The 20,587-nt window shown below is 37.1% G+C and overlaps 3 protein-coding genes and 1 pseudogene across 3 annotated transcripts; all 4 read right to left on the bottom strand.

Annotated features, from left to right (window-relative positions):
- On the bottom strand, positions 1,055-2,001 carry LOC104699701 (chaperone protein dnaJ 11, chloroplastic-like). Its single transcript, XM_010415044.2, has one exon. It carries the CDS (start codon positions 1,851-1,853, stop codon positions 1,359-1,361), a length of 495 nt encoding a protein of 164 aa, XP_010413346.1. The 5' UTR covers positions 1,854-2,001; the 3' UTR covers positions 1,055-1,358.
- LOC104699691 (calcium-dependent protein kinase 16-like) lies at positions 4,617-8,355 on the bottom strand. Its single transcript, XM_010415033.2, has 12 exons — positions 7,821-8,355; positions 7,531-7,661; positions 7,341-7,382; positions 7,145-7,256; positions 6,977-7,055; positions 6,722-6,891; positions 6,501-6,627; positions 6,307-6,422; positions 6,114-6,221; positions 5,965-6,027; positions 5,109-5,282; positions 4,617-4,950 (listed from the first exon to the last, which is right to left on the bottom strand). Exons 1-12 carry the CDS (start codon positions 8,259-8,261, stop codon positions 4,786-4,788), a joined length of 1,728 nt encoding a protein of 575 aa, XP_010413335.1. The 5' UTR covers positions 8,262-8,355; the 3' UTR covers positions 4,617-4,785.
- Positions 8,877-12,954, bottom strand: LOC104699680 (annotated as a pseudogene).
- Positions 13,161-20,581, bottom strand: LOC104699670 (transformation/transcription domain-associated protein-like). Its single transcript, XM_010415013.1, has 14 exons — positions 20,554-20,581; positions 20,076-20,333; positions 19,632-19,979; positions 18,840-19,252; positions 18,326-18,743; positions 16,846-18,144; positions 16,408-16,668; positions 16,023-16,313; positions 15,509-15,943; positions 14,884-15,315; positions 14,518-14,796; positions 13,889-14,440; positions 13,568-13,777; positions 13,161-13,492 (listed from the first exon to the last, which is right to left on the bottom strand). The coding sequence occupies exons 1-14, from the start codon at positions 20,575-20,577 to the stop codon at positions 13,373-13,375; spliced, it is 5,340 nt and encodes a 1,779-aa protein (XP_010413315.1). The 5' UTR covers positions 20,578-20,581; the 3' UTR covers positions 13,161-13,372.

Raw genomic sequence — 20,587 nt, 5'->3', positions numbered from 1 at the left:
AGTTTAGCAATCACACGTTAAACACCAATTTTTTCTGCATGTAAAAAATTGACATGATTTATGTTACAAATTAAGTATTTCAGTCTTTTTTGGTAGGATTTTAATTAACGCATCCAAATAACCAGATTACATTCGAAGTATCTATTTTCTCATGCAACTAAGTTATCTTTCATCCAATTTTTATACCTCAGCTCCTTTGTTTTACTAAAATCCAAAATATATATGGATGATATTATCCGAATGATGTACCTGGATGAGAAAATGAAGTGTCCTTAATCCCTATATCTTGTTGAATATATAGGAAGACAGGGCAAACTAGTTGACCCACCACCTTTGTACATTATCCATTTATTTACTACAATTATATATTCTTATACTCATATAATGTTTGCACACACACACAATTATATATTCTTATACTCATATAGTCGTATAATGATTCGATCGAATTTTCTTCTAGAAGCAGGGAAAAAAAAAAAGCATCCCAATTACTTAAATTAAGAAAATATTGGGTGTCAAATGGCAACAATGTTCTTCTCCGTCCAATTGTTTATGGAGAGTATAGCTTTTATTATCAATTGAGTATTTTACACTAATAATAATAATAGAGAAAGCTATGCTTTAAACTTTTTAAGTGAATTGAAAACATAAAAAGTTTGATTTTGTCAAATAAGAAAAAAATTCGTGGGATGCAAGCAAATGTACCAGAACATGTTGAAACAAGAGTGATGATACATGTCAAGAAGAAAAGGAATCTTGTCTGTCTGTCGTATTTGCTTTAGCAATTATAATGATCATATACCACCACAACGTCATTCTTATAGTTTATATACATTAAAAATTCTTAACCCATAGTTTTAGATTTTCAATTATTGTTGGAACCATAAATATAAAATAAGTAAATTTCGCGATTATATGATTCCTTTTTTATTTTCCTTTTTTTTTGGAAAGGATAGTAAAACAATTGTTAAATATGTAAAGAAACCATATATAGACTTACAACTAGAGAAATCAAAATATTCTGTGATTGTCCCATCCAGCCTGGAAAATAATCTCATAAATGACTAATTTTATTATATCTTGTTTATTTAATTACGGAGTTGGATTATGTAATACATGCAAAAATAGCATTTAAAAAAAAAAAAAAAAAATCACAGACGCGTTGATCCTACGTGGCACGGTAAAACGGTGCTGACCGGCGAATATTATTGGCTTAGTTGGCCATTGCTAAGCAAATTGTAACGTTAAACTAATCACCCAGATTTAGCATTAAATATCTGAGTTTGTAATAATTACAATAAAACCTTTCTTTAACAACTGAACTGGTGGGTTCATCAACCACCGAGTCATTCAACTCGCTACCAACACTGATCGGTTTCCCAATTCCGTCCGCCGTAACTTCCGCATCCAGAAACACCAACAGTTAACGGCCGTCTCCGACTAAGAAGCATCCTCCGACGATCATAGACGGCGCGTTTCTCGGGATCCGAAAGCGTGCAGTACGCCGCGTGGATCTTCATGAAATCGTCCGCCGCCGACGAGTTACTACTCCGACTGTTTCCCGCCACGTCGGGATGGTAGATCCTGGCTAGTCGTCGATAAGCCGATTTGATCTCTTGGCTCGTCGAGCCGGCGGGGATTTCGAGGATCTCGTAGAGAGACGCTGTCGGTTGAAACCGCTGCCGTAAATCTTCGGCGGTGCAGGTGTAGGATGCGGTGGTGGTTGCAGAATGAGACGGCGAGATCCGGGAAACGCGTGACGGTGCTGGGAAAGGAGAGAGCGGCGGTGAAGATGAAGAAGAAGAAGAGAGGAATGGAGGAATGAAGAAGGTTGAAGAGGAAGAAGAGAGCATTCTGAAACGGCGGCGTTTTTGGGTTTCTCTTTGTTTTTCAGTTTCCGATTTAGGTCTGTATGATGGGATGATGCAATTTGATTTGAGAGGAGATGATGAAGTGATTAGAGAGGTGTATTTATAGGCCTAAGAGGTGGTTAATTTAATTAATGTTATGGTTAAAGTTTTAAATAATTGCATCTGTGACTGCAATTTAAATATTCTGTCGGGTTATTAGCAAAAAACCGAACCGGTTTGGTTTTGGGATAATTTGGGGAAGCTGAGTCAGACGGAAAGGCTTATCCAGTTGGAAATGTTTATTACTTTATTGTAGAAGCGATAAGATTCAACGAACTAAATGTTTGAGCACAGTGGCACTAATCTCCTGTAATAATTTGTCTTCTATAATCAAAATTTTTTTTTATGTCATCTATCAAAACTTTCAAACTAACTTTTTCACTTTTCTTTTCTTCTTTTTTTTTTTTTTGGTAAATTATAAAATTCAAAATCTTCACTCTATGTCTTCCCTGAGTTAGGTGAAAATGACGTTTCATATTTTGAAGAAAATAAAGCCTCGTTCCAAAATATATATTTGAAGAAAATAAAGCCTCTTTCCAAAATATATATTTGAAGAAAATAATAGAAGTTTTCTTTCAAACTCTATTTATATATATATATTTATCTTTCAATTGTATTTATTTTTACCATGAATATTTTAAAATGTTGTAAAAAAAAATATTTTAAAATCTTATCCATTTATTTTAATGATATACATGTACTATATATATTTAAAGTATAGAATTGTAGGTAGAGAATAGACATTATATATTTATGAATGATGTGTATGTGTAAAATATATACCATATTCTATCTATACTTTTCTTCTTGTCAACCATATATGTCTATGTCTATACTTTCTAAAATTAGTATTTGTTGTATATAAACATTTGTAGACATCCAAATTTTTTTGAACGATTCTATCTAATACTCTTTTTTTTTTTTTCATTGTAGACATCCAAATTTTTTTGAACGATTCGAAACTAATACCAAATGGAAGTAGCTCTAATAGATCATTTTGATGGTTATAACTTACACGATGCATGAACTAGTTTTTTTTTCTTTTTTTTTTTTAATGAGACGTTCTCTCCACTTTTGATAGTCCACTTGACCACTTTCAACATTTCTAAGTTCTAACTTCTACCTAAATTGATCAGTTTACCTAAAGTAATCATTCAAAGTCTAAACACCAAAAAAAATGCATACAAAACATGGTTTGGCCTATACGTTTGCCAACTCTCTCAGACCCTAATTAATACCCTTTTTTTTCTGAGAAAGCCATCTGCAATGCACTTTTCTATTGATGATTATCATTTTTAGCTTCTTTTTCTTTGTTAGTGTATAATTATAAATGCACTTTTTCAAATTGATAATTATAATTTATTAATTTGTAAACACCAAAAAAAAGTTTATAAACGTGGGTTATGGCCTTTGCGTGTTCCATCTCTCTCGTCCTAACTTCCTAATACATAGAACGCGCTAATCTTTTTCGAACCTGTTAGAGGAGTTTCTTGTGCTCAGACCATGCTTTTCCTCGTTCTCCCTGATCAGGATCTCTAGAGAGCTCAATGTAAGGGCAGATTGTCTAGCCCGTTCTTCAAGATTGCTTTCCTCTGAAATTTCCTTTGTAAACTCTTTTCCTCCGGTTTGGGCAACCAATCTTGGAGTTATTTTTTAATTTGATTAATGTTTGGTTGAAAAAAAAAAAAAAAAAAAGAACGCGCTAATCTTATCACAATTATGATAACAACAAGCCAATAACGAATTTATTGATGTCGCTTCTGAACTAATTTTCATTATTATGGTCATAATAATCAGAGTTTTTAGTTTTCCAGTATTTGTCTACAAAATTACATTTTTTTATTCCACTGAAACATTTTCATTATATAATATAAAATTGGAATGAGTGCAATATTTTTTTTAATTCAAAAGCTGGCGGAAAACAAGATATCCGATTTCCAGAAACTTAAATTCAATACACAAGAATACAAGATAAAACACTAAAACCAAAAAAGAACTCTCAAAATCATCGGAAAAGTTAAAAGAGAACATTAGCCGCGGAGCTAAATGCTCAAAAGAAAAGATGTCGTAGGATATACAAACGCAAACGGAAGAGAGCCAAGGATAAAGATCACCGCGAAAACTTAACCCAACTGAACGAATACCTCAAACAAAGACTTAACCCAGCTGAAAATGAATACCTCAACAACTACATCGAGCTGTTGTTTCTTTTCCTAAAACACAATGAAGTTTTTTACTATGCACAACTAAACATACAAATGGACTTATATGGAGCATTCATATAATATTTCATAACACCTCCAAATCAACGATTTATGAAGTCATCATTCATCAAGAACCTAATGATTTATTTATGAAGTCAACATTCTTTTTTTTTAATCGAGTTGGGGATTAAAAAAAGTATCGTTTAGACTAAACACTTACTATAACGGACATTTAACACTGTAAACGGTTTTGTATGTCTCTACTACTTAACGACATGCTTTAGAAGGCCTAGTCAACAAAACTTTTAACATTTATTTATAATTTGATCAACATTTCCAAAGTATAAGATTAAAACGTCCTAAAGTTGAAAATTTATGATATTTTTCCCTACAATATTTCATAACACATGCATCATAATTCACGAACCCATGTTTTCACACTCTGATTAGTCATCAGGTATACACAATACAAAAACTCATATCACTAAATTGTGGCTAATTGACTATATGTATATCACTTTCTTTGACACTGTTTATAAGAAAATATATGTTACAACAACACATGAAAACAATGCAGTTCCAGTTACTTTTTTTTTTCTACATAAGGGATCCAAAAAATTCCGACTAATTTTCAGATTTGATTCTTTCGTTCCAAGATATTGCAGATTTGCTTAGACCTTGCGAGTAATAAGGTAACCAGGAGGGCTTCTAACATTTCTTGATTTGATACTTGCAGTTCTCAAGAGTCTACGAAACTCATGGAGACTGATTTTACCATCATTGTCTATGTCTGCTTCTTCAAGAAGTGGCTCGATGGATCCTTTCAAGCCAGTATGCTGCAAAAACAAATATCCATTTTAATAATGTTAGAAGCCTAGTTGATGTAATGATGAAATTATGAGGCCTTAAGAATTGAAAGTTCTTGTTTGCACAAAAAAAAGAAGAAGCCTAGTTGATGTAATAATGTGACATTAGAGGATTAAGAAGCATATACCATTCGAAGTTCCTCTGCTGTTATATATCCATCTCCATCTATGTCGAATTTTTCAAATGCTGCTCTTGATCTCTGTTGCCACTTTTCAGAATCATGTTCCTCTAATTGATTTACGTGTAGCGCAGCGGCGACAAACTCAGAGAAATCCACAAATCCATCTGTGTTGCTATCAATCTGCTGACAGTAAAAAACACAATTTAGATTAAAGAATCTCATCATCATCATTAATACTAAATTTATTTTACATATATATACCGCTTGAAGAATCTCGGCGACTCGTGCATCCTTAAGCTTCCAAGGATGATCTTTCGCAAGAGCCTATGGAAACAAGAATGAGTTGATGTCAAGTATAGTATTTTGGCTGGATCATTTTTGCTGGTGATTGAGTTTTATTTGTACTTTACCTGCCTCATCTCTTCAAGGCTAATGGCGCCATTCTTGTCAACGTCAATCGCATCAAACTGGTCTCTAAGATCAGCCAACTCCTCTTCATCAAGCGTAGTTGCAAGAGCCTAGACTCAAAAAACACAACTCAGGTTAAAAACACATCCAACACCACAAACGAAAAACAAATCTCATTTCTGTTATTAGTGTTATTACCCTTAGAGCGAATTGCTTGAGGCGGCTAAATTTCACAAACTGTCGCATGTTATTGAGAACAGATATGTCTATAGGAATCTCAGATGCATCTCCTCCTTCTCTAACCCATGGATGTGCTGCAACCAAAACATACATATATATAATAAGAACAAATAAAATTAATCAAAAATGGCGTTACACTGGTTACAAAGTTCTTACATAGCGCCTGTGCAGCTGTTAATCGTGCTCTCGGGTCTTTTANTTTACATATATATACCGCTTGAAGAATCTCGGCGACTCGTGCATCCTTAAGCTTCCAAGGATGATCTTTCGCAAGAGCCTATGGAAACAAGAATGAGTTGATGTCAAGTATAGTATTTTGGCTGGATCATTTTTGCTGGTGATTGAGTTTTCTTTGTACTTTACCTGCCTCATCTCTTCAAGGCTAATGGCCCCATTCTTGTCAACGTCAATGGCATCAAACTGGTCTCTAAGATCAGCCAACTCTTCTTCATCAAGCGTTGTTGCAAGAGCCTAGACTCAAAAAACACAAATCAGTTTTAAAACACATCAAAACCACAAATGAAACACAAATCTCTTTTTCTTTTATTAGTGTTACCCTTAGAGCGAATTGCTTGAGGCGGCTAAATTTCACAAACTGTCGCATGTTATTGAGAACAGATATGTCTATAGGAATCTCAGATGCATCTCCTCCTTCTCTAACCCATGGATGTGCTGTAACCAAAACACACATACAATAAGAACAAATAAAATTAATCAAAAATGGCGTTACACTGGTTACAAAGTTCTTACATAGCGCCTGCGCAGCTGTTAATCGTGCTCTCGGGTCTTTTACTAACAACTTCTTGACAAAATCTTTGGCGCTGTTGCTAATCATTGGCCACGGTTTTCTTCTAAAATCAGGTTTGTTCTTCAAGACCTATGTATATATAATTTATAAATTAACATATCTTCATGATTAGAGATTTTTATGATGTCTAATGAATATTTTTCCTTAGGGAAACTACACAAACCTCCTTGAAGATACCATCTTCAGTCTTATCCCAGAATGGTCGTCTCCCGCAGAGAAGAATGTAACTGATTACACCAATACTCCACACATCTGATTCGGGTCCTGACCTGCGTTTCAACACTTCAGGTGCTACGTAGTACGCGCTCCCAACGATATCATGAAACTTTTTGCCTACATTGTAGCAAAATTATTATGTGTTTAGCTAGATGAAAGAATTGGTATGTGAAGACTCACTTTGCATAATTTTGCAACCAACCTGGTTTTATGAAGTCTGATAAACCGAAATCTGTAGCCTTTAAAGCCGAATCTTCATCAGTCGATTTGAACAGAAAATTCTGTTTAAAGAAGATGATTAGTAAGACAAAAATGAACTACACGTAACACATTCAGAACATAATGATGATATGAATTTGTAATTAACTACCTCTGGTTTCATATCTCGGTGAACCAAACCGCGCAAATGACACTCAGCCGCAACTTTGAGCATCTGTCTCACTACCACGGCCGCATCTTTCTCGCTATAACGGCTATCTTTCCTGAAAACAAGCAACAGACAATAGCTTAAGACTCAAAAGTGATAAGACTCAGAGCAACACACATAAACGTATCACTATGGTTACCTGGCTAGTATCCGATCAAGTAATTCACCACCCTCGCATAACCTGAAGAACAATATATCATCAACGAAACAAACTAATAAGCAACAGAAGAGACAACAGTGTTTGTCCTTTTCTCATTCTTGTATCACAAGAAAGAAAATGATCATAAAATACAATTAAAAAATGGTCTAAAGGAAGGGCTTTAACTTACTCCATGACTATATAAACAGAGTTCTTGTCTTCAAAGGCATTATAAAACCGAACCACATTTTCATGACCAGTTAAAGCTTGTAGTATCTTCACCTCTCTCTTTACATCTTCCACAGCTATAGGAATTGTCATCTGCCCCAACCCAAAATCAAGAAATCCAAGAATCCAATACTTTTATAAGGATAAAAATAAAACAATTCTAAAATCTAAAATAATCTTTAAAATAAAATATAGTTCTATGATTAGAAAAGAGAGAATCTTTAAGAATGATTGAATCATGATGATAATAACCTTGGCCTTATCGATCTTCTTGACGGCGACACGATCACCGGTCTTTTTATCGGTGGCGACATATGTATAACCAAATTGGCCATGTCCAAGCAATTTCCCAATGGTGTAACGGTGATCAAAATCTTTAGCGTAACCAAAGTCAATACGTTTACCGTAAGGGATCGCTTCTCCATGTCTCTTATTATTATGGTTATTATTGCTAATAACTTTATCTCTCCCTCTCCCATGCGGTGGCGTTTGCCGCGTCGGCGTTTTCTTAGCCGTTGCATTGCGTCGCGGTTGCGTTCTATGATCCTTTTGGATCGTGACGGCCATGAAAGAACATGGTGTTTGAGGCGGTCTGTGTTTGACCACCGTGAGAGGAGGATGATGTGGGACAGGGTTCCGGCCGCTGCGGTTGTGGCCGGAGCCTTTAGCGGCGGAGGAGAAACAGAGACCCATATAGTTTATTTATGGGATTTTACGGTTTCTTTGACCCTACGCAATGAGGATGTTTTCTTAGGGGGAGGTTTTGTTGGCATTAATGAATGGGAAAATGAGGTCGCCATCGAAACAGCATTGCCAGAGAGAAATGTAGAGAGAGAAAGACATGGGGAGACATGGAAGCTTCGATATGCGTTGGTCAAGAAATAGACATTTCTTTGGGACATCAAATATTTTATATTTTTCAACATATAGTAATGTTTTTGGAGTAACTATAGAAAATTTGAGAATGTTAGGTTATATAAATTGAGAATTTAAGGTGTATAAATATAAATTTCAAGTTACAAATGTTTAAATTTAAGAATTTTAGTTTTCTTTTTTTTTTTTTTTTTGTGTGTGGAAAAAACTATAAAGAAATTATAAATACTTCGCAATCGTCAAAACTAAAAATAAAAAGTCATGGTACTTTGAAAAAAAAAAGTCATGGTGCTTTGAGCAGCTCGTGATACTCGTGATATAATGAGTTTGTGTTCTGTTTCTGAATTTGCAAAAAGTTTGAAGTGAAGAGATTGATTGGTTTATTTAATATGTTTTGTAATGGCAATATAATGAGTTTGTGTTCTGTTTCAAAATCATGCCGTTTGCTTGGTTGGGTTCCTTAGAATAATCTCGTTTTGTGTAAGTTTTTTTACTTGAGTTATCTTTTTATTTTTGGTCTTTTGACCAAAACCAATATTATATGAGACCAAATAAAAAAATTAGCAAAATTCTCAGTTTTTTCAACTCTAAAGACAATTCAAAATTTTCAAGATTTGCAGAGAGTAAAAGAAAGTGATACATGAGGAGAAGAGTAAAATCAAATTCGATATAAGAAGCTTCTGCACGAGCCTCCTCCAACTTTGTTGAGAGCTCTTTCATGAAAAGTGTGCTTGTTCCGTGGCTGATCCGCAGAACGTCAAATGCCTTAGTCAGTGAACTCACCGCCTCTTTGGTTTCCCCCAGCAACCTGCAACATAACAATTATTATGCTTTTATCCGCAGAATATTATAGAAACAAAACACCAAGTTATTGCACTCAGACTCAGATTAACATAGGGAGTTAATATGGACAATAATTTCCTACAGGCACACCATGAATCAGTAGTGTTTGTATCCACACTTCCGCAGGGATTCAAACTTAGGGATATCCAATTTCCTACCACCAAGCCAACCATTTTTGGTGAGTACGGAATGTTGCATCTAGGCCTACCCATATACGGTCCTGACGGAAAGTCACAGTAGAATAAGAGTCTCAAGCACTATAGTAACGTAAAGTAACTGGGAACATGTAATGGAATGGTTGCTTTGATATTTAGGAACAACACTTATATGTCCTATCGACTTTTACGGGAGAATTAAATCGGCCGGACAGCATAATTCTGTCTTCAAACTCTATTTCAGTCTCTGCAGCTCAAAATCTAATCCAGGTAACACAGTAGTAAACTAGAGAAAGGATAAAAGAGTTTTTAATACCATTCGAGTTTTCCCTGGGTATAGAACTGCAGTCCAATCAAAGGATGGGTTGCTGGATATACTCCTGCAATTTTATAAACAAAGTAAGCACAAGTAATATAACCACCAAAAGAATTTGAATGATTCTACCATTACTGTTAGCTGTTTCTGTTAAAGGACTAATTAGCAGCCATTAGTACTAGTACAGTTGGCTTCTGATACTGTAAGCAATTAAGTTCGTAAAGTAATTATAAGAAACTGTACCAGCACAGTAATTATAAGAAAATGTACCAGCACAGTAATTATAAGAAAACTTTTGAAAGCTTCGAAGGTATGTTCGAAATATAATACCCACACCTAGATCTATATACTAGAAGTCTAGTTATTTTTTAAGATGTCCAAAAGAAAAAAGAAAAAAAATAGATAAAACTTTCATCCTTAAAAAGCAACGTAATAATCAAGATGAAGCAGACTAATCAAGATTAAGTAGACATACTTTGGTAAACAGGGACTATGAGTCTGCAGTAATTCAAAGCTTCTTTCCAGCTTTCTACATCCATTAGCATCTGCAATAGAATGCGTAACAGCAAGCTTTGAGACACCACATTTGTATCTTTATTTCAGAACTCTGTACAACTTCCAAAAATCCAAAACCTTCGTTTTTTTTTAAACGTACCTTGAGAAGTTTTTCACGGGTTCTCATTAAAATGATGGAGAAAGAATTGTAAAGCTTCACTTGTAGTTTCTCCATTGTCTTATATAGTTCGATAGCGGCTTTTTTATCTGCAAATGGTCAAAGATTTTCTCAGACAACTTGCATCACAGCTCAATGTAACCAAAGATCAGTTAATCTTGTTCAGGCCTATAAATGCAGACACTGGAGGAAGGAAAACAGGCAAAATATTACTTTCTGCAGAAGGAGATGCAGGAGCATTCTCTGAAACTCTTTTAACATCACTTGCTAACTTTTTAACCTCTTCCTTGCTCCTAAGAAGCAAGCATTTCTGGCAAACAAAACCTTTTTCTTCTGCAAAAGTAAACAAATGAGGATTAGAGGAATCAAGAATGTTCTTGGACACACAAACTACGTAGTTAAATCTTAACATACCAGGATCACGGAGTAAGAAACCAGTGCATTTCTCATTGGCACACCGATAGCCTTCCAATATTGCACTTTCTTCAATATCATGCGGTTCTCCCTTTAGATATGAAAAATTAGGGTACATGTAGTAAGAAATCTATATTGGGTGGTCAAGTACAAACTTCATTTGTTAATAAGTGGGAGGATTAATGACTACTTACAAAGTTATTGCAGCGAGCACACTGACAGTGGAAGAGGTATTGTTCTTTCAGAGACTTCTGCCGAGTCAGAGTGCTTCCAGCGGTTTCAATATAGCTGATAGTTATCTGACCAAAGGCAAAGGATCTAACAGCTATATGTCAGTGTTCTACTAGCATATACGAAAGACTCAAGATGAAACAAATCAGGGACTACCTCTGAACCCTTTGATATCTTATCCATTGCACGGACAACAGCCATCTGCTCCTCAAACACTAAAATCGCATTGGGAGAGCAGCTACAGAGCAAAAGATTTAGGCAGGAAACAAAGTGATTAAAGGACACAAAAAAACAGATAAGTGAAGCATTAAACTGTGATTTATAATGGAAACAAAGGGAAACAATCCTATCCCTTGAGGTCTCAATTCGCTATCACAAATGGTATGAGCATTGCATGAGAACTGTGTTCAGTAGAAACGAAAGTGGCTTTAGTATATCCCTGAACAACATTTCAGGTAAAGACGAAACGAATGCAAATAAAACGAGGCCAATCTCTAGTCCTCAAATAAAACACTGTGACCCATCTCTTTTGATTTGTCATAGTATTTTCATGAGTATTCGGATGCAAAGTCATATCATCACCAACCTATCTGTATAATACTAAATATATAAAAAATTCCTAACACAAAAGAAGGATAACTATCAACTGCCGCTTGCAGGAAGCCAGCTCAGTCAATGTCAAGCTAAAACTTGAAGACTAGAAAGAAAGAAAAAGTGATGGTGTAGAACCTTTGAAAAGTTCTCGGCGATCTCTCTAAGGTCAACACTAGGTCATTGAAGAATCAAGTTCACAAGATTAGCCATCTGCGCATATAACAACATCTGCTTTTCATCAATCTCAGACATGTCTACCAAATGCAAGGTTAAAGACTACAAATTTCCAGGGGTATAGAGATCATCATTCATCAATATCACAAAACTATAAAACCCAAATTATGGAGGATACGGGACACTAAAGCCTCCACCAAACTATAATTGTCAGTTGTTGTAACTGGCAAGACCTGGACAAGATAAATACATTAAGAGATTAGGATACATAGACTGCTATCAAAATGAAACTAGCAGCCAAAATATAATATAAGACTTATTCTCGACATTTCAACACAAAGGTAAATGCAAGTAACAGCAGAGAGTCATAGCTGATAATGAGAACCTTTTCATTTTGCAGATTCCGCTTGATGTAAAGTTTGACCATCAGACGTATCGTAGGAGTAACAAACTTCCGTTTCTCTTTGTCAAGCCTAGAGAGAGCTTTGCACTCATGGCCAATTATATTTTGACTTCTGAAACGAATCAAAACAACCTAAAACGAATCAATCATCAATTTGAATAGAGGACTCAAATATCAAAACAACATCTCTAAAGGTTACTATTATAAACCTGGCAAGAGCTCCCACAGTACCAAACAACTTGACAACCAGAACATCTCTTAAGGTTATTATTATTGGTCTTGAAACATCCATCACATCTTGATTCCGAGGAGGACGATGTATTATTCGGAACACAAATATAAGGCTTTTGGCTTAGAATCACTTCGCCTTCACGAAAACACAAAAATTAGTTTAAAAAACGGTTGGTCGATTGAAACCCTAAATAAAACCTAGGGACTGGGAGAGAGATGAACCTGGACGAAAATCTCTGGTAGTGAAAAGGGAGCGGCCTTTCTGTGGGAGATTCAAAACGCTTAAGCAGCGATCTTCTAGAAACCTCTCCAAATCCGCCATTAGTGAAGCTTCCTCCATTGGAACACTTTAACGAGAGGTTTCGAGAGAGATCAACGGTAACTTTGAATCAATCAATTCTGAAATTTAGGGGTCAATTTCAGTTTTGTTTCAGCCTCACTCGCTTTTAAAACCCCCGGACCGCCAGATTCTTTCTTCTTCCGGGTTTTGGCGGAGAGATTTTATTAGTTGCATTTACATCCCTTTTCGAATTTATACAATTTTCCACAATTTGACAGAGATTTTATTAGTTGCATTTAGACCCCTTTTCTTATTTATTTACTCTTTTCAACTTCGTTTGTCACTGAAAACAACTGATGGCATGATGGCATTTGGAGTCATCAATTCCGAATTATGCAGAAGCGATTGAAGGGTTATTTGATGCATGATATGATATTAAAGATTAGAGGGTTCAAAAATACAATTTATAGTACAGGAAATGTTGCACAAAGGCGAGTGACCAAAAGGAGTGATAAATTACATAAAGGTTACATATTTACAACCCTAATGAATAATGTTAGCTTCCATTAAATTAAAAAAAAAAAGCACTGAAAACTTAATTGTAAAGTATTTTCAAGTTAGAACCAAGGGTGCCATGTTGGATCCATCATACATAAGTTGCGAGGCGACAAGGCTGCCTCCACCAACTCGTTCACACCTCTTTGCACTGACTGCGGCGGCTCAACCGTGTTCTCATCCTATACAAAACAAAACCTATTAATATGTTTGATCTTATGATGAAGATATTATTATAATGATGATGCTGTATGTACCTCTTCCGAAAAGTACTGTGGGGCTATTCCTCTGATCCGTCCAATGACATCTTCCACATTGGCGTTAACTTTGTGCTTCAGCTCCGCTGAGTTCAGTGTAGCAATTCCTCCAACAGGAGGAATCGGCACACCAAGAGGTCTTCTTCCAAACCAAGACAGCAATTCATCACGGAAGAACATAGCAAGCTGATACCGTAGATGTTCGTTTTGCTGAAAATTTGCAAGACAATAGAGAAACAGAGGTCAATCAATGGGCTTGTTGCATCCTTAAGTTTTTGTATATATATATATATATATATATATTTTGAATTATCCCTTTACCTTGGAGGAGATTACTGCTTGAGCTGCTGAACACATGGATGACATGAGGAGACCTTCGACCCCAAACTGAGAGAAGAATGCTTGCATGTTCCTTGTGAGGCGGAAAGGCACGGGTTCGTTAAATTCTATCATCCCGTTGGCGTCATAAGCAGGGTGAAAATCTGTCTGGAACATTTTCCCAGTGTTTTTTGCAAACAAGACCTTGTTCGGGGACCTCCCACCGATTTGTAGCATGAAGGACATGAAACTGGAGACAGCTAGCTGGACTGCAAATTGTTTCTTGAAAGCCCACATATGGCTTCCGCTCATCAACGTCTTGTACATGTACTGAGAGAAGATACTGTCATTGACCAAAGTTTTTGTGATGTCTATATAAGCCTGCAGACGAAGATCTCCTATTGCCTCTGCTGAGATTTGCCCTGATATAGCTTGATTAAGTTGCTCCTTAAAGTGGGTAATTGGAAGATCTGCCTCCCGGTCATTTCGTGCACAGTGATTCTCATAGACCTCAAGGAAAGTGTTGTACATGAGATCATCCTCAACCATCCGGACCTGAAACCAAATATTTTTGTTAAAACCAATACTCGTCCAATGGAACATCAAATCTGAATTCAAGGTATAAAAATCACCTGAGACCAGACAGGAATGATGATTGGAGTGTGAATTCCAATGTGTCGCCGTCTTGATTCTTTATGCTTATCAAACATTTGATTCATTACACGGAAAAGCTGCAAGATGCGTTCATCACTTCTAGCATTAGGCGTCAATGATGTCTGGACTATAAAGTGCTTTTGCGAGCCATCAGAGCCAATCAGAGTCAACCGCCTGAAGCTGCTTCCATGCCTTCGAACGATAGGAACGTCTGCTCCAACCCTATCCAACTTTACTGTATGATCAGGTGCGATTTCCTGTTTAATTGCACATAGTTATTTTAACAATCAGATAGGGAAAAAATGTTCCAATTGAAGTCTTAATTAAGAGCAAGGGAATTCTACCTGGTCAGCAAAGTACTGCCCTGGTATCTCCACATCAACAACACTGAAGTCACGCAAAACCCTGCTCTCATCTTCCAATCTTAACACAGCCGGAAACCTATCTTCAACATTGCTCTGAAGAATATTTTTCCACTTTTTCAGTCGCGCCGTCAGCTCAGCGAGTGTGTCTGGAAATGTAGATGTACTTTCCGGATCAAGGTGACGCTCAAAATCCTGTTTGTACTCTTTCACAAATTCGACATGCTTGGTTACAGCATCTGCTGAGAAACAAGCTCTGCAGACACCCGACAGCTCTTTTTTGAGTGGTTGGGGAACCTCGGCAGTGGTAGCAGTTGGATACTTGTAACAACGATGCAACAGAGCATTCACAACCGCCAGCAGTCTTTCTTCCGGTAATGTAACGAATCTTGAACCTATTTCTGTGAGAAGAACCTGAAAAAGAAGATTACTTGCTTAGATCATCCAACCAAAAACCTGCTTGGTTGAGTAAGAATCAAAACCGAAGCTATATCCTTCTTCTCAATAGTGTGTTGCATATTCCTCTGACTTATGGTTACTATGAAAATTTGCATGTGTTTAGAGCAATTTTAATGAATATGGTAGATATACAGGAAAAAAGTATCACCTCGAGTTCACTGGCTAAATTGTTATGTTTACCCCTAAGAGCTTCCATGATATCTTTAGCAGCGTCAAAAGCTCCCGCTGCAGAGATTGCTAGGGATGCAACATTCCGCCTCGCTGTGTTTTCATTGTTATCATTGATACCGGAGCTGCTTTGGTGCATCGGTTGATCACTCCCGGTATGGACATTATTTTCCGCAGTGGAGCGGTCACTATCTTGCCCATGTGCATTACCACTGTCATGTGTTCCACTGGGCCCGCTAATTTGACTGCCTTGATGGATTTGAGTTTCCGATGGTAAATTGCTTCCACCGTGGCCTGCACTTGCACCAGAGGCATTTTGCTGCATTCTTTGAGCCAAAACCAATCTGCTAAGTTCGGATTTATTTACTGCATCACGTCGTTCCAGCAAGTATGTGCGCAACCAGTAATAGAGAGCCTGAAACAGAAATTCGCCACATACTCAGATAAAATGATGATAATGCACGAATTAGTCATAAACGCTAAAGGTAAATTACCTGTGGGAAAACTGCAGCAATTTTCAATAAAACCAATTTGCAATGGGGTGCTTCTGTTCTTTGTAGGGAAAGTAACAGCTGTGGGATCCAAGAAAGCCATACCCAGTGAGGAACTTGCTCTAAGTGTTTATCAAACACTCTGCCAACAGGCTCATTCACTGTATCAAAGCTAAGAAGATAAAGAACACGAGCTATATGACTTCTGGAATTGGAAACTCCAAATCTTATACCCTGAAGAAAGCAACTGACAGCATATTCAAGCCATATTTCTTCTTGTGTTTCTTGGTATGCCTACAAAAGTGAGTAAAATATAAGTACAAGTAATAGAAAATTTAGGGGAATGTTAACAGCCATATAAGAAACAGAACATAGTCACAAGACATACCATATCACAATAGCTTCCCCAGCTTATCCATCCTTTGGGTAAATTCTTGAACAGGGTGATAGCATTGGAATATGCAATATTAGCACTTTCGGTGTCATTTAATTTCAAATGAAAATCCCCCTTCAGACGAAATATCTCTGCTTTGATCTTATCTGGAAAATACTCCAAATTTGTGCTATTGATCAGATTAAGACCACTAGCACGCTCTCCCTTCATTTCCAGATATGCTTTTGCTTGCTCTCTAATTTTAACAAAAGCTTCCTGCACTCACACATCCAAAAACAAAAGATTAGGAAGATACCTTCATAAAACTAACACTATTTCAAGCTAATCATAAAAAAAAAAGAAAAGAAAACAATGAAAAAAACCACTTTGAGACAACGAAAAAAAAGCCCTTGTTTAGAGAGTATTGCACTTGACGATTTTCGAGAAATGTACCTGTACTTCCATAGTTGAGTGTCCATACATTTTTTCAAGAATCTGAACACAAACATCATAAAGCCCTTGTTTCCGAGCTATCCTGGCAAGCTTATTGACATTCCATGCTTTGTCACGAAAACCAAGGTGATGAAGTGGAGAATTTGAAGTAGCAAAGTCCTTAAATGCATCAATAACAACATTATACATTTCATTCCTCCACTGTAGCATATCGTACCAGACTGTCATATTATCCCATTCATTTGGAGTCCTCAGCCTCCAAGTCTCAAGAATATCCTTCAGATCTGCATAACGATTTCCAAGTCCACCAACTGCAACATTTCCTGTGCCTTTACTCCCATTTGCGATGTCAACATGAATTCTAGCAGACTCCTGAACCTCAACTAGTTGTTGGAATTGCTGCAATAGAGGCACTCTAGCATGAACAGACATTTCAGGCAACTGCCACCACTGTTCCAAGGCAAGATCAACGCCTTTCCCCACTGTGTTTTCGGCATCTCCAACACCATTTGAATTTCTGTCATGAAGGGCAAAATAAGATTGAACCAAACGAAGCTTTGGAGTCTCTTCCACTTGTGCCTTTGGTATAACGTGATCCTTCAAATATGCCCAATCGGGTAATTTCCAAAGACTATCAAGCAGTATTTCATAATTCTCAATGCTTTTTCCAAAATCTACCAGGGCATCCCATTGACTAAGCTGACTGGCGCAGTGGAGCCACTGCTCCTCCCACAGACACATTTCTGCTTTAGGGACTGTGTTGTTATACGTGCCTTGGGTTGCCTTAACCATTGCCTGGTAAAAGAGGCTCTGGGCACGCTGCCAAAAACCATGCTGAACTAATGAAAGTCCAGCTCTCGTTTCAGCAGTGATGGATCTCTTCTTCCACAACCCAAATCTCATATCTTCTTCATTTAACAAACGATAAAGCTCAGCAAGAGACTCAGCACATTTTGTGTCATTCATGAACAACATCACATGGCTCTCTAGCAACGCCAATGCGAGATGCCACGCATTGTACGTTTTTCCAATATATTTGATAAGCTCACTAGGCATCCTAGGTTGAGGGTGGCTCAACTGAAGCCCTTCCAGAAGTGCTTGAACAACATTTGGCCGGTGTCCTTGCTGCTTCTTATGGTAGTCCTTCGATAGTAGAGAAATCATAGGTTTAGCCAATGCTACCTGTTCTTCCTTGAGCAGGGTTACCCATACAATTGGAAATACCAAGACCCACAAATGATATGCAACATTGGCATCCGTGTGAGCCAGCTCCCTTAAAGGGATGACCACATCAGCCACCTATAATGGAAATTAAAAATAGTTATAAGCCAATATATGAATAACGTGATACCAAATCAATCAGGTGGATAAATACGCCTAGGGACTTATGATAATTTAGTCAGCATTTTTGATTAGGTATTATAACAAAGAGAAAGCACCATGATAACACAAAAGATAATTTTAAATGACTCGTAAACACCTGAAGTTTGCTGGTCGCGCTCAGAAATTGTGCATGCTTCATAACTATACTGTCAAACATTGCAGTAACTTCTTCGGGACCCTCTAAGTTAGCAGGAGCTTGATGCTGTATTCCAGGACTATCTGAAGGTAAAAGTGGTAGTACCCTCGCGGAATTTGGGGCCAGGCTAATTGGCTTGTCCTCAACTAAGATAGCTAAAAGGAGATCAAGACCTTGTTTGAGCCAAAATACATCACTTAAAGCTTCCCAATCCTGAATTTGAATAATGTACTGCAACCGCGCGAACAAATTTTTTCCAAGTGACTCGTGATATAACAAGAAGAACTTCCTTCTCATCTCAGGATCACTTGCCCTTAAACCAAGCATAAAATGTCTTTCAACTTTCAGAGAGACCTCTTGTCGTAGGCCCAGAGGATACCTATTCATGAAATAGATGAAGATATATTATTATATCCATCTCCTAAAAGCAACAATGTGACACATGGGGAAGAAAAAAAGGAAGCATAAAACATACTTTGTTGAATCGGCACAAAGTCCATATAACAGCTGAAGATACTTCTGATCCCACTCTTCCAAAGCATCAGATGAGAAGTGTTGCTTATCAATATAAGAAAGCTTATTGAGAAAAGTAACTACATCCTTTTGGGTAAGGAAAGAACCAGACAAACCAGATGTGCCTGTTTTGCTGAAATCATCCTCAACCCACCTTTTTATCATGTCTAGTATGCAGAGAAGCACACTAGCATCTGTACCCTTTTCGGAAAGCAATGTGTTCAAAATTTGAGTAACAGATCTTTTGCAATCTGCTATAAGCATGACCGTTTCATCAATAAGTTCCAAGACCGACTTTATATTACATATGACTGCTCCAACATCAGCAGTTTGACGAGAAGAAGTTACTGCAGAATCCGAGTCTGGTCGCTGGCCCTGGAAATGGAAAGAAAAAGGTCTAGGGTAAGCCATGATTGAGGAATGACTAGGTTATCTAGTCACCATCCATTAGTCACATGGAAAAAAAAAGGGTTAAATTACAGGAAAAAGGGATAGAAATGATATCTTGAAGTTGATAATAACATAAACCAATGAGTCTGAGTAGCTAGGTGAAGTAAGAGAGGAACCAGTATAAATCCTGACATTAATAAAAGTCATTGGTGCAAAGCTGAAAAGATGCATAGGAGATTCCAAAACTCACTAACGTGGCAAATACCAAGTAAATTTAAATTTTATTTCAAGTTCCCATACAAAGGAAAGCAAACAGTATTAAACTCTTAGCAGAAAAACAAGTTATTTAGTAAGAATGACGTACTTGTCTAGGATGAGAACCCACTGCTGATCCCAGGTCCCGTGCAAGGCGCTGAAGGATACGCACCAACACATATGAATCAACAAAGTTTTTATGCACCTTGGCCAAGGTTTTGATGACAAGAAGTACAAAGCTTATTGAACCAAAAGAGTTATCATCTCCTGAAGCTTGTGGAGCAGTAACAGTATTCACATGTTTGTTTATTAGCTCATTGACTTTCTGGTACAATAGCTTTATGTCAGGAGGTGTATTGACGGCATCCAGGGGGAATGCAGTGAAGACCATCTTCAGCAAGGAGCACAATGATTTACCAGCATCGAGCATCTTGTGTTTGAAACACGGTTCAAGAATCTAGTGAAGAAACAAACAGTTAATCTAGTGAGCAGTAAACAAACAGCAGTATTGTGTTTCAAATGTTAGAATAAAAGCTTACTGCAGCAAGTATACCTGCGAAATCTGGCTGATGTTGTTCCTAATGAAAAGATGAGGCTGCTTCTCCAGAACTTTGTTCATGACATCCAATCCCTGAGCAAGTGCTGTTGACGGATCTGACTGAGATGGTGGCATGCTGCTCAGCAGTTTTTCTAAATAGTTGAACTTGACATTGGCATTTGGCCAAACCTCCAAAGCTTGTGAAAGCAAATCTAACGCTTGTTTGTACATGGTGTTGGTTTCTCTGTCCTTAGGTTCAATTACCAATGCTACCTGTTTAAGAAAGTGAAATATTAAATTAGAAAAAAGAAACTAGAAATGAGGTCATTTCTGCTAAATACAACTCGACTTGACTGATCGATGAATTGAAATAGCTGGAGCAATGGCATACACATACGCTCTTAGACATGAGGTGACATGGTTACGAGAATTGGAAAGCTAAGCAAAGTAAAATATATGCTCAACAGTTGACGGTACGACAATAAAGCCTTACTCTTATGAGAAAATTAATGATCATTTCTTCCATG

Source organism: Camelina sativa, chromosome 1 (genome assembly GCF_000633955.1).
Source record: "Camelina sativa cultivar DH55 chromosome 1, Cs, whole genome shotgun sequence".
NCBI classification, from domain to species: Eukaryota; Viridiplantae; Streptophyta; class Magnoliopsida; order Brassicales; family Brassicaceae; genus Camelina; species Camelina sativa.
Note: the sequence above shows the minus strand (reverse complement) of the source record. Positions and strands in the feature narration are given on the sequence as shown.